This window comes from Parambassis ranga, chromosome 2, assembly GCF_900634625.1.
Source record: "Parambassis ranga chromosome 2, fParRan2.1, whole genome shotgun sequence".
Taxonomy (NCBI): Eukaryota; Metazoa; Chordata; class Actinopteri; family Ambassidae; genus Parambassis; species Parambassis ranga.
The window spans coordinates 18944871-18958055 of NC_041023.1; the positions used below are offsets into that span (position 1 = coordinate 18944871).

Genomic DNA, 13185 nt, shown 5'->3' on the forward strand with positions numbered 1-13185 from the left:
GCTCAAATAATTCTTCTGCTTTCCCATTTCTCAAGCTTTGAAGACAAACTGTTCACGAGCAGCATATTAGTATAGTAACCCCACTGACAGGGGTCACAATAATCAAAATAAGTCAGTATTGTTCCCTTGTCAGTGCTTATTATTATATATTGTGGATGACAGGTATATTTCTCATCAGAATAACATAGTACTAACCTGTATTGTGAACAGAATTGCTAAGGCTGCAGCTAGTTTGAGTAAGTTGTAACAGTGTGAATAAGTTGAACTAAAAACATTTTTATGTTAGTCACAAAGTGAAAGTACAAACAAAACAAGGAAAAGTAAAATGATAAAAAAACAAGAGAAGCATTGAGTCGAGTCCTGTTGATGACCCTCCTGCTGGTGACTCATCAGTGCACACCAAAGCTTAGCTGACAGAACTTCAACAACCTAAGTGAAAGAAACAGCAGAGTAGATATGCTATAAACAAACCTACATATCAAAATAATCCTACGTTACTCTATTGATATAAAAACACAACCACATGTCTAAAGCTAGCTAGATGATAGCTTTCAATAAGACCTTTAAGTTAATGAAAGACATAACACATGCATTTTAAATTAGAAAATATCAAGCGGGTTTTATCTTTTAAAATGACATGATAAAATGTGTATTGTTGGAAGTGGGGCATGCTTGTACCTCATTAATCCTGGGTCTCCATGCTCTCATCCTCTCCATCGCCTCCCTCTTCCAGGGCTTCATCTTCCTCCTCTTTCCTCTCTGGAGGTTTTTCATAGGCCTTTTCTGATGGAGTGACAATTACACCATCCCATGTGGACATCTCTGTGGCCAGGTCTGCAACAACAGATTACTTATTCAAGGTTCCAGCATGATTCATACTACCTTTACATGTGGGCAGTGTCAAAAAGACTTGGAACAACCAGAGCTGAAGGATTCTGTTTGCGTTGTTTGCATCTCTTTTGTAAAACGTATGTTCATCCTGTGTTAACTTGTGTTCACTATTGACAATTGTGACAGCATCTCTTATGAATTCTCAGAATTCAGAAGCATTCAATTTCAACTTAAGAATACTCTAACTCTATTTTCAATTTGAAGTGCAATAGTGACAGTTTATAGAATTAAAACACAGGCTTTATCCAGTTTTATCAAGTAATAAAAAAGGCCAGAGCGTGCTGCATTTATATATATTCATTGTATAATCAGTCTATATAACACCTGACAATGAAATGAATGTAGAGCTGATAGGTATAGATACAGTCACTTTTAGATATGGCCTCAACCACAGGCATCATGGAGCAGATAAATTATTAACTTTTAGCATAGGTATGCTGCTACAGGCCTACACTGTTGATGCTTATTGACTACACCAGACTCTGCTGCTCATCTTTTTTAATTACTATTAAATTACTATTACTATTTATTGACTGACAAGATAAATATAAGATATATATATCCACTATAATATAATCACTGTTTCATCTTGCTTGTCAACCTCAACAACCTGTCATGTTTGTTCTCTGTAATGTATCATGTTTGCTGCATGTTTGTTCCGCTCTCTCTCCCCTTCATCCTCTCTGTCTACCTCTTCTTCTCCTCCTCTACCCGGCCGACTGTCAGCAGGAAGGTTCTCCCTTATGAGCCGGGTCCTGTTCAAGGTTTCTTCCTGTTTAAAAGGGAATTTTTCCTTGCCACAGTTGCTCTTAGGGGGTTCAGGCTCTGGGTCTCTGTGAAGCACTTCGAAACAATTCTGATTGATGCGCTATATAAATTGAAACCTGAAAAATATCCTTCCACAATAACTCTCTCTACCTCCTTCATAAATCACACTGTGCTTGTTGTATTTAAAAACAATTGTTTACCGCCTGCCTCTATGTAGCATGATTCACATGACAAATCTCCAGGATTCTCTAAGTACATCCATTTTTACTTCTGCTACAGGCACAGTTGAAATAGATAGACCCATTTCATTTATAAAAACATTTATGTATTTGTGTTGTGAGATATGTGCTGTCTCTTGATGTTTTGAAAGGTCATTGCTCATTTCAGAACTGTAAGCAAAAACCACAGTAACTACCACTCTGTAGATTAATTCATAATGAGTGCCTCTTCATCTGTGTAGATAGCTGGATTGTCTAGCAAGGTACACGCGTAAACATGACAACTGAAAAATGCAACTGTAAACAGACACATTCAGCTGTAAAAGACGGCTTCTGGTTTGCTTACCAATACATTTGCCAACTAGTGAAAAAAGACAAACTTACAGCTGGCATCTCCCTCCAGGCCAAGAATCTTCCTGTAGCCTCCATGAGACAGCACCCTCACCAGAGTTTGAGCTGTGAAACACACCATGTCCTGCACAGACACAACATTAACACTTCAGACGTGAACCTGATGACAGAGCTTATACCAGCCATTATACCATTTTTTTATTGAAAATTCTGCTGTTTAATGTGTCACTGTCCTCTGAAATGACAGCATAGAACAAATAAACTGAAGTAAAATACATATTGTAATCAATTTATAAACCAAAATTCTAAACTTTTGACTCAAAGTAGACACTTTTGACAGATATAACAGCTGAACACACTCGTGACATTCACTGAGGAATCGTCCATTTACCTACTCGACAGCATACAAAAATCCTGCATGATGAACTGAAGCAAGCCTCCGTCTTATTCTGACATCTCAGCAATAGCGTTCTTGCTGCAACTCGACCCGTCAAACATGCATCTTCTGCAGACTCGGAAACTTTTCTTCTGATTCTGTTGTGACTTTGTTTCTGAGTGCCTTTTGAAGTTGAAAACTGTACTTACTGATGCTTTGACTTACTTCACAGTTTCTCTGTAGGAAAGACGTGTTATAATGGTCTGTCTCTTCCATTAACTGCCTTTTTCTTGACAGTTTTATAGTAACACACTACTGTCTGCAGTCTCTGTATGGTACCACAGTGTGTCCCAAGACTATGTTTCTTCAGTTTGTCAGCAATTAAGAAAAGTTGGGACATCTATAGAAAGTAGAAACATCAGCTTTCAAGGCTTGATCAACTTCCATTGCTGCAGAACACCTTTAAGTTAACCCATTTATTCTTTATAGTACCTCTGTTTTAACCTCTGGCGGTTCACCACTTACCTTTGTGTCATTACAAGCTATTCATTGGACTGAAACTGCTTGAATGGCTATTAAAAAAACACTGGAAAAGAGGGGGTGTTCTAAAACTTTGGACAGGTAGAATATATATTGTCCATATCAGGGTGTTCACTGTGTTACAAAATGTCCCTCAGTTTCACCAAATAGCAGCAACAGACATCACACAGATGGGGTCATTCGTACCTGCTGTTCCAGAGTCATGACTGTGTGAACTCTGAAGTTTCCACTCTCACAGGGGTCTGTGATGCCCACCGAGCCAGGCAGAAAGAGACCAGCAGCCAACATCTGCAGGCATCGCCTGTAAAAGTCCATGACAAAGTTCAGAGGACATGACACATTCACACTGACAGCACAAACAGGAGACGGAGACAACTTACCTGTAGGCAACGTTCAAGGACAGGGGCTGTCTAGATGGGTTGTTCATTACTGCAGAGTGGCCCTGGAACAGGATTGACACCTACTTCAAGTCTACGGCCTTGACACCGTTACAATACTCTTCCAGTATCCCAGGCTTATTTTGAATATAGTGTATTGTCAAGACAAGGGAACTAACCAGCAAGTCCAGGATCCAGGGAGTGAGGGGTTCAAAACCAGGAAAGCGCAGTCTCAGGTCTTTTAGCAGGCGGATCAGTACTTTCACACTAAAATTTTGAATATCAAACACACCGATACATTTAAGTGTTGTCATCATGTTACCATGCATCAAACAACAATGTACCGTAGTAGGAGGAGTTCTCACGTTGACTGGGATGCATTCTCCTCAAACCAGCGTGCATGACGAATGGCAGCAAGGGCACTCTGCAGCACCTTGATGTCCACTGTTGAGACAAAAAGACATTTAATCCTAGAATTCGAAGCAGAGGTTTTTTGACATGCAGTGTGTTTGTTTGTTGTTACAGTGCAGCTCTGGGTCCAGCTTGCGCAGGTTGGGTGGGACAGTGGTGATGAGAATCTTGACGGTGGCATCAGCTGAACTGATCTCAAATCCTGTCTCATTGGTCAGCATAGACAGCACTGAAAGTGACATATATTACATTAGCAAAACATCAAATTCACTGAATGGTAACATTAAATATGTAACATTGCAAATGCCTAAACTGTAAGAACTAAGTAACAGGGCATGTAAAAAACTGCAACTCCCCTGCAGCCTCTGGAGCGGCTGGCTTCAATCCCCATAGATGTTAAAGTGGCAACTTCACAGCAGAAATATACATATTTACAGCATAGTACAAACTGCCCTTGTCTGTGTTGTGGTGTATAGACACAACAATTTCAATTCATTTCAGTATAATACTTTAATTGTATAGTGTCTGTTACAAGCTTTACAGAAACATAAAGTGGGCATGACTACTTTAAAAAAGGTGACCTCAGACCACATACCAGCAGCAAACCATGCTGTACTCCTGGTGAAGTTTATTATCAGTCATATTATTGACAGAGCAGCAACCCCGCTGCATACAGCTCTGGATACTGTTACTCCTCTAAAAAGGTCATAAATCAGAAGGCCAATTACATGGTATGGATTTTGAAGCAGATATAATCAAAGATGGAAAGGAAGAGGTATTCCTCTAAATTAGAGAATAACAGTAAAAACAAGTGAGAAGTTTCTCTTCACTAGAATCTTTGTAAAATCCAGAAAAAAATTCAGTTTCTTCTTACCCACAAAGCCCTTAGAGGCCAAGCTCTGTCATACATGCAGGACATAACAGTAGCATACATTTTCAATAGAACACTGCTCTCAAATTGCAGATTTAAGAATTATTTGAAAAGTTTCGCTTATAGTTATAGGTACTGCCAAAGCCATAGCTAGAAAAGGCTCAATGAACACTTGGCCATCATCTTAGGACAACATTGCTAGGGAAACACCAACATGACGTGTTCTGTACGGTTTAAAAATAGCTTTCTAAGAATTCTCCTACTTGTCCATATTGTTTTTAGAACTTAGAGCTTAATCCCTCCTACCTTCAGTGGGATCCTGTGTGCGAAGTGTCTCCACCACTTTGTTTCCAAGGGCAGCAACTGCTTCCACTGTAAGAAAAACCAACATTCAGATCTTTAAAATTACAATAAAATGGACATGTTGCTTTGTGAGCCAGACTAATGACTGTCAACACATGACTGACATGCCAGGAACATAATAACCACATAATTACGAGACATGGTGTGCAGTCAAATTGTCGAAGCAGTACCGTCTTTCTTTGACCCACTGATCTTTTCCAGTGAGATCAAGAAATAGGAGAGCACTTCAGTCATTTTTTGACTATTTGACTAGAATGATGAAAACATTACATTTTTTGAAATAAATATACAGCAAAAAAGATCATCAATATCCGTTTTTTTTTACACTTCAGTGTAGTCTCTGATACCTACCCTCACCTATCGCCAGAAGCTGTGTGTAGTGAGCAAAAGAATGATGCATGCAGCTGAAATGAATGAAATGAATTCTCCCTTATACCCGGTTTACACGATTTTTATTAATCTTATAAGACCATTGCATGACACACGTGAATTTAATAAACTTCGGTACGACATCAAGTTTGATGTGTGCAGACTGTATGATGACCATTTACTGAATCGCAGTCACAGGTTACGACGTACGTCAAAATGCGAAAAGGAGGATGTGGAATGCGGAGTGACAGGTCGCAGCAGCTGTCACACTGAGACAGTCATCCTAAATTTCTGACACCACTAGAATTTTATCTCAGTTTATCTTTGGTCGCAAGACGCTGACAACAGCCGTTGTAGAACCTGCCTCACTGTGTGACATAAGACCACCATTTTGGAGCCACGACCAACGATATCTCCACGATTCTCCTACAATGGTCGTCTTTCATCGCGACAGCCCAACATCGCACAGTGTAAACTGGTCATTAAAGATAGGATGAGGAGCTTTTTCGTCTGCAAGGAGCTTAAAATAGAGTGGCTGCTCTTCTGCATCAGGAGGAGCTCGTAAAAGGGGTTCACACACCTAGGTAAAACACCCTGTGTGCCTCCCATGTGGTGTTTCAGGCATGTTAGTAACCAGGTGGAGACCCGAGGACAGACTCAGGTTTTGCTTTATATCTCTGGGAATCCTTTCAGAGAGGCTGGAGGAGATAGCAGGGAGAGGGAGCCTGCACCCCAAGTAGAAAAAACGCACAGGTGGCTAGCAGATGCTCAGACATCTATAACTGCACAGGAACAGAGTACCCAGACATTCACTTCAGAGACCTCCAACTAGGACCAGTAGTAATGGCAATGTTGACACACTTCTTGTATTATTAGTGAGATGACAATATCTACAACTGACCACTCACATGTGGGGAGTATCTTGAGGATTACTACCAGGTCAGCAACATTATGTCCAGTGGTCATGGTGCCCTTCTTGTATGACCCCACCTGACGTACCTCTTCAATTTGCTAGAAGAATTTGAAAAAAAAAATCAATTATAATTATTTAGATGCAACATAAATTGTTCACATAACAACACTAATTTAATTATTATTAAAAAGAAATCATTGTTCTAATGTTTAGACAACATTTATCCACTACATAATATGGTCAATAGTTCAGAATAATAAAGTTTGACTCACCACTTCAAAGTTACCAGGTGCAACAATCAGGTTGTCAATAACATTGTTGATCTTTGTGACCAGTGACAAGATGGAGGACTAAATATAGGAAAAGATCAAAAAGCATGGTTACTTGCTTTACACACACACAAAAACACTACACTACATAAGCAGGACAAAAGTTTTTAGACTGACCTGCTCTGCTGGTGTGGGGCTCAAGTCCTGGTTCCGCTTCAGCAGACACTCACTGAAAGCAGTTTCATCGGTTGCAGGCTTTACTCGGGGGAAGGCCATCTCACACTAACAAACAACAGTCTGCATGAGTACTCATACCGCTGCTTATTACTTCATTTACTTTCATTCTCTTGCCTTCGGAACTGCTGAAGCTGCTAAAATGAGCAGCAAAACACATCTAGCTAACTATACAATACTGACTTAATATTGCACTTTACAGTGTTTAGTGCAGTTATGACTTTTGAGCATTTTGTTTGTGCTTTGATTGACCTAAAGCATTTCAACAGATAGTATAATGGGTGGAATGGATCTCCCAGGATGCTCCATTCTTTCTTGAGGGACTGGGAACTGGTTCCCATACTTCAAGGTAGGAGAAAGGCCAGAAGACTTTCTGGGCAGTGATGGCTACCCTCTGGAGCAGCTTTCTCTGAGTTTGCTGTCTGGTCCTCCTTTATTTGGACACTCAGCAATCTGACGTCTGCCACACTCAAGTCCTTGAGTCCAAGGTTGGAAGGCTGTTTTCTTCCTTCTGAAGTTTATGACCAGCTCTACAGAGCTACAGCCTTAGTGGTGTTGAGCACCAGGTTATATTCAGTGCTACCTGCCCACCCTTGTCCTGGCATGCAGACTCATGCCTAAGTGGTTGGGGGTGCCACTGTTTGTTTGTAGAGGCTGTAGATTAGGGGGTTCCACAGCCCTGAGGCCAGAACTGAGTCTGGGAGTTGTAGAGATGTGGGGTCCCACACTTCATGATGACTGGTGTAAGTGCTTCTGGCCAGTAGGCATTAAGACTGCCGATGGGCTTTTTAAGCAGGGTAACAATGGTTCAGAAATTCGGGCAGGGTGGGAAGGCAGACTGTGGAAGTGACCTTGGTGGAGACCTCAGCCAGCGGGTCTACACATTGCCTCAGCACTCGATCGGGCACTCTTGTCTGTCTGCACAGCTTTCTGTGGGTTCACTGCCCTTCAGTACATGCCTCACCTCATGCTTCTCTACCATTGTCTGTGGCTGCTGTAGGCTGGTAGATGTGAGCCAATGAGCCCACTTCAAAATGGGAAAAGAAGTACCAGTAGTTCAGCTCTGCCGCTTGTAGTGGTTGATGCACTTAACACCCTGCAACACCTGCCTTAAACTGCTGTATTTACTTAGGTAATAAAGGCCCCTGTAAAATGTTATCGACACAAATTAGATTATTTACTCACCACATAAAAATCAAATGGGATGTGTGGAACAAAAGGTCGGTACCTAGACAAAGAAAAAAGGTAATAATTCAACATCAAACAGCTTAAAAAGCGTGCAACTTCAAATGTAGTTCTAATTAGGGATGTTTCTAGAGCTCATAGTTAGCAGAACCTTCTATAAACCCAATATCTAACACCAGTACAAAAAATTAGGAGAGCCGTCACTGTGTTTCAAATAGTTATGCACATTATGTTTTAGTTTGGTTATCCTAAACTGTCAATACAATTTATTTCATCTTCAACAATTACATTATAATATAGATTTTATTAGAAGTTAAGTTACTGAAGCTTTTTAACACTCTCAAAGTACAAAAAATAAAACAGATAGAAATGATATGAAAAATGTGTACACCAGCTGCTGCCCTTAGACAAGCTGTTCTGCTTCATCAGCTCTGACCCGTTTTGGTAGGGAATACAGGTGTATATGTGGTTGAGGACCTCAGTGGAGTCTCTGTGAAACTCACCTGACTGAAGCTGTTAATATTATTTATTATTTATAATAAGTTTCAGCATACTAAGTAGTTAGCCACACTCACCTGAGTGTGGCTAACTACTTAGTATGCTGAAACTGTTGAGAAACTGTCAGATGACCCATTGTTTTCATGGGATCTGTTTGAATTGGGGTGAAACCTAGGTTGTGGTAGAAAGTAAAGGAACTCTAACAAGTCCAGTTACCCTGCTTCAAGCTTTTCAATGAAAAATAACCGGGATGACAGAATCCTGATCAACAGCTGGCCCATTTGACTAAATAGTAAGTTCTGTCAGGACTGGGAAAATGTCAATTATTTTTTGTTATTTATCCTGTAAACTGTCCTTTTCATTGAAGACTGTGATGGAGGTGGTGCAGTTTAATTGTGTTTGTCTACCGTCTACTTTACCTAAAGTACAAGGTTTCCATTGCAGATATTGCAAGCAGCCACCCAAGCTGTTGTGGTAGAAAGCCGTATGGCTAGCTCTTTAGCTCACTTCATGTTGTTGCTCTGTGTTTGTTGTGAGGCTTGTCACAGCAGAGGGTGTTCCAGTGTCACTCGATGTTGGAGGTTATATGAATTACATGACTTGCCCACCAGCCATGCTGTTTGTTTTTTAATTTAAAAAACACAAGTTACTGTGGGCAGGTTAAAAGAGCAACCTAAAAGAGTCACTCATTCACTCACATGTTAAATGAGGATGCAAGTAAGTGAAACTTAAACGTTTTTGAATAATTGGAAGCAAAAACTAAACCTCAGGTCCTGTCAACACCCTGACAAAACACAAATTCTATTTATTGACAGTATGTGCTCTGTATGGGTGCAGGGCGCAGCTCTCAGAGCGCAGTATCTGCATACAATTAATCTGACAGCACCTGTGGGCACCACACTAATTAACGCACAATAGGAGCCACCACCTTCTGTGCGTGCTGCTGTAGCACACGTTGCAAATTGATGCGATTGAAGTGAACAGTTCGGCACCGTGATTCAGTGCCTTTATATTATTATCGGATGCCTTTCCCTGACAATAATTTTTGAATCTTCAGTCATAATTCTGAAAGCCCACACTGGAACATAATGACAAGGTCTTCATAACATCATGATATAACAACAGTTCAACAGCTGAACTCACCCCTGGACCAGCCCTCCACGGGAGCCGAAGCGGCCTCCTCGGCCCCTGCCGCGGTCTCCTCTGCACACAAACACAGCAACACCGTAGCTCGTCAAAATAACATTAGAATAACGATGCCTTGCTAAACAGCTAAGGGGAAAATCGACCAATACGCGTTCTCATCTAGTATACTTTCAGACAGTAACACATTTTATTTATAGCACAGATTCAGTCATTTAACTGTCGTTAGTCTAATGTAAGTGAGTGAATATACCGACACACAACACCAAAAAATAAAATCATTAAGACGATTTACACATTTGGTTTCTACAACCCAGATTTTAGCTAGCAGCAAGCAAACAATGCACGCTTCAAGTGAAACCCAACTGGTAGGGTTACAAGCAAATGAAGAAACAGAGCTACAGCCAACGTTTTGCCAATACAGAACCTGGCACAAAACCTAACATTAAATGTAAATAATTACCTCATTCCGTACGACGTTTTGATAATTATTATGAAATACAGGAGAGCGTTCTGTGTTCCTCAGTGGACCGAGGCTTCGTCTGTTGTCGTCTTCTTCTTCTTCTTGTTTAACGGCGGTTGGCATCCAGCTGTTTGGCGCATTACCGCCACCTTCTGTTCTGGAGTGTTGATTAAGATTAAGATTAAGATTAAGAAACCTTTATTAGTCCCACAATGAGGAAATTGCATAATCAGATTTAGGCTACAATCTACTATGACTTTCTAAAGTGCAGCAAGCTGAAATGATTGTGTTTATATTATAGTGGATGTATATATCATCACTTAATAAATACTAATATTTGATGAACAACACTACGAGGAAGACAGCAAACACAGTTTATGACATGAATCACTAGTATGAACCAGACTAGAGAGGTCAGAGGGTGAGAGGGGGATTTGAGGGAACTGCTCAGTGGATCATGTTTGTGTCCCCCAACAGTGTAGGCCTATAGCAGCATAGCTGTGCTAAAAGTAAGGATTTTATAGATGGGGTTGATGCACAGACGGGTCTCCACTATTCTCATGGGGTCTGACTCCCCCTAGTGGACACATAGGGTACTTCAACTGGTAGAACTCCATCATGTATGCTCCTACAAAAAAAAAAACATTTTTTTCCATATCACAAACACCCAATCCTGAACATGTGTGCATACCCTCTGTACTCTGGACAGCGCCACCTACTGTAAACGGAAACGGGGGGAAGAAGAGACGGGACAATGGGGAAGGGAGTCGGCTGTAACCCTAGTGGGTCGTGCGGAGTGCGAGGACCCATTCATTGCTGCTTGCAATTTTAATTCTCAGCTATTTTTCTTCTCCCGCATTGGGCGTGCTCAAAAAAATCTGAAACTGTCGCCGCCACTGTGATTTGCCAAATGACTCTATAAAAAGTGCAGATCAAACACACCGTCTGGGTGGGGCAACGCCATAAAGTTGACCCTTCCCCACCATAGAGAAAGCAGTTGTATTTCTTTATTTATTTATTAATCCAATCTGCCTCATTCTTGCTCATGACATCAGCCTCAGTGCACCTTTTCATATAACCTTGTCATCGCACGCGGGTTTGGCCACGTGGCTCGGCAGTGCCCCCTGAAATGAGATCTGAGTCCCCGTTTGACCTACAGACAGGAAAATTGGTACACATATGTATCACCTCTAGACGAGAAAAAAAGTCTTTTGGAGGCATCCTCTAAAATGCACAGGAAGTCCGCCATGAAAAAACTGCGCCATTTGGCTTTTTTTACTCCACGCACTTTTACGAACTCACCCTAGGCTGCCCGATTGGGCTGAAAATTGGTCTGGTTACTCTTAAGCCCATAAGGACCAAAAGTTATCAAAACTGCAGAATTACACTCTTCTTTTGTGACGCAATGCACACGAAATGAATGTTTTTGTGGCGGTATCTCCCACATACCTTATCCTATGTGGATAAAAAAAATCAGGCATGATGGGCCTGTCATTCTGAACAGATTGATATGCTAATGTGGTGATACACTCATAGCGCCACCTACTGGCAGTATGATGTATGTGTTTAGGCAGATTTCCCGTGTTTTGCATGTCGCATTTGAACGAACTCCTCCTTGGGAAATACTCTGATAGACCTGAAATTTTGTCACTTGGTTCTGAAGACATTCCACAGATGGTTAATAATCTTCGTTTTAATGCGAAACTGCCTAACTAAACGGTTGCTACACTAATTTAACAAAAAGTGCATCAGAATGAAATCTCCTACCCTACCTTTAATTACTATTATTTATTAACTGACAATATATACATCCACTATAATATAAACACAGTAGTTTCATCTTGCTTGTCAACATCAACAACCTGTCATGTTTGTTCGTTATCATGTATGATATTTGCTGCATATTTGTTCCACTCTCTCTCTCTCTCTCCTTCATCCTCTCTGTCCTATCTACCTCTTCTTCTCCTCCTCTGTCCGGCCGACTGTCAGCAGGAAGGTTCTCCTTATGAGCCAGGTCCTGCTCAATGTTTCTTCCTGTTAAAATGGAGTCAAATGGAGGCAACTGCAACTGTTGCTTTGGGTTGGGTTCAGGCTCTGGGTTTCTGTGAAGTGCTTTGAGACAATTCTGATTCTAAAATGCACTGTATAAATAAAATTGAATTGAATTGAATTTCTATATATCTTAAATTTCACAACACTTAGTGTAGACAGCAAAGTAAACATTTCCTTGTACAGGGAAACCTGTTTCCTTACTGTTCACATGACAATAAACACTTTGAGTCTTTGAATCTTGAATCTTGAGGCTCGGGGGAGTGGGAGAACTTTTTCAGAAAAAATTCATGAATCCAGCTGCCTCAATTTGAATTCTTGGACATAATGGTAGCTGGATGAATGGGAGCATCCACACACATAATAAAGCAATGGTACCAACCAGCTGTGCCCAGAAACCTGTCTAAGGCTTATTAGATTAGTAGGAATGTTGTTGTGCTTCTGTCTGGTTTCACATGTGCTCCTGCTGCTACAAGTTCTAGGAATTTCAGGGTTGTCCTAAACTTACTTTTCATCATGGCCCTGGAGCTTGTGAAGGACTGTCTGGATATCACAGAAATGCTGCTCCAAGGACTTGGAGGGAATGATACTGCCATCCAAGTATACCAAACAAATTACTCCTTTTGAGTCACCTTCAACAATAGTGTCATGCTATTTTTGCAAGTTTGCCGATCATCTACATAGGCTACCATCCTTGGACTACCAGGGTAAGCTTAAGACAACTGATGCAAAAGAAACATACATGTTGCATAATTTCAGGGATGTACAATTTACAGAAATAATGGTGTATCGTCCATTAGTAATGTGTAAAATTCATTGCAGGAGATTAGCAGGATAAGAAAAGAAAAGTCACATATACAATGTTTATATATTTCTACTGATGAAAAGCTGTGAAG

The 13185-nt window shown here is 40.8% G+C and overlaps 1 protein-coding gene across 1 annotated transcript; it reads right to left on the reverse strand.

The window, feature by feature from the left end:
• Nucleotides 1-2: 2 nt before the first annotated feature.
• ilf2 (interleukin enhancer binding factor 2) lies at nucleotides 3-10370 on the reverse strand. The gene is made up of 15 exons (XM_028399034.1): nucleotides 10241-10370; nucleotides 9778-9837; nucleotides 8137-8179; nucleotides 6895-6999; nucleotides 6721-6798; nucleotides 6444-6546; nucleotides 5110-5175; nucleotides 4045-4161; nucleotides 3887-3965; nucleotides 3701-3788; nucleotides 3525-3586; nucleotides 3331-3445; nucleotides 2262-2352; nucleotides 679-834; nucleotides 3-429 (listed from the first exon to the last, which is right to left on the reverse strand). Exons 1-14 carry the CDS (start codon nucleotides 10243-10245, stop codon nucleotides 683-685), a joined length of 1164 nt encoding a protein of 387 aa, XP_028254835.1. The 5' UTR covers nucleotides 10246-10370; the 3' UTR covers nucleotides 3-429; nucleotides 679-682.
• Between the last annotated feature and the right edge of the window lie 2815 nt (nucleotides 10371-13185).

Coding starts and splice junctions, on each gene's coding strand:
- ilf2 (XM_028399034.1), bottom strand. Junction 6,799..6,894: donor GCCCCACACCAGCAGAGCAG/GTCAGTCTAAAA, acceptor TCCTATATTTAG/TCCTCCATCTTGTCACTGGT. Junction 3,966..4,044: donor GCTGGACCCAGAGCTGCACT/GTAACAACAAAC, acceptor TTGTCTCAACAG/TGGACATCAAGGTGCTGCAG.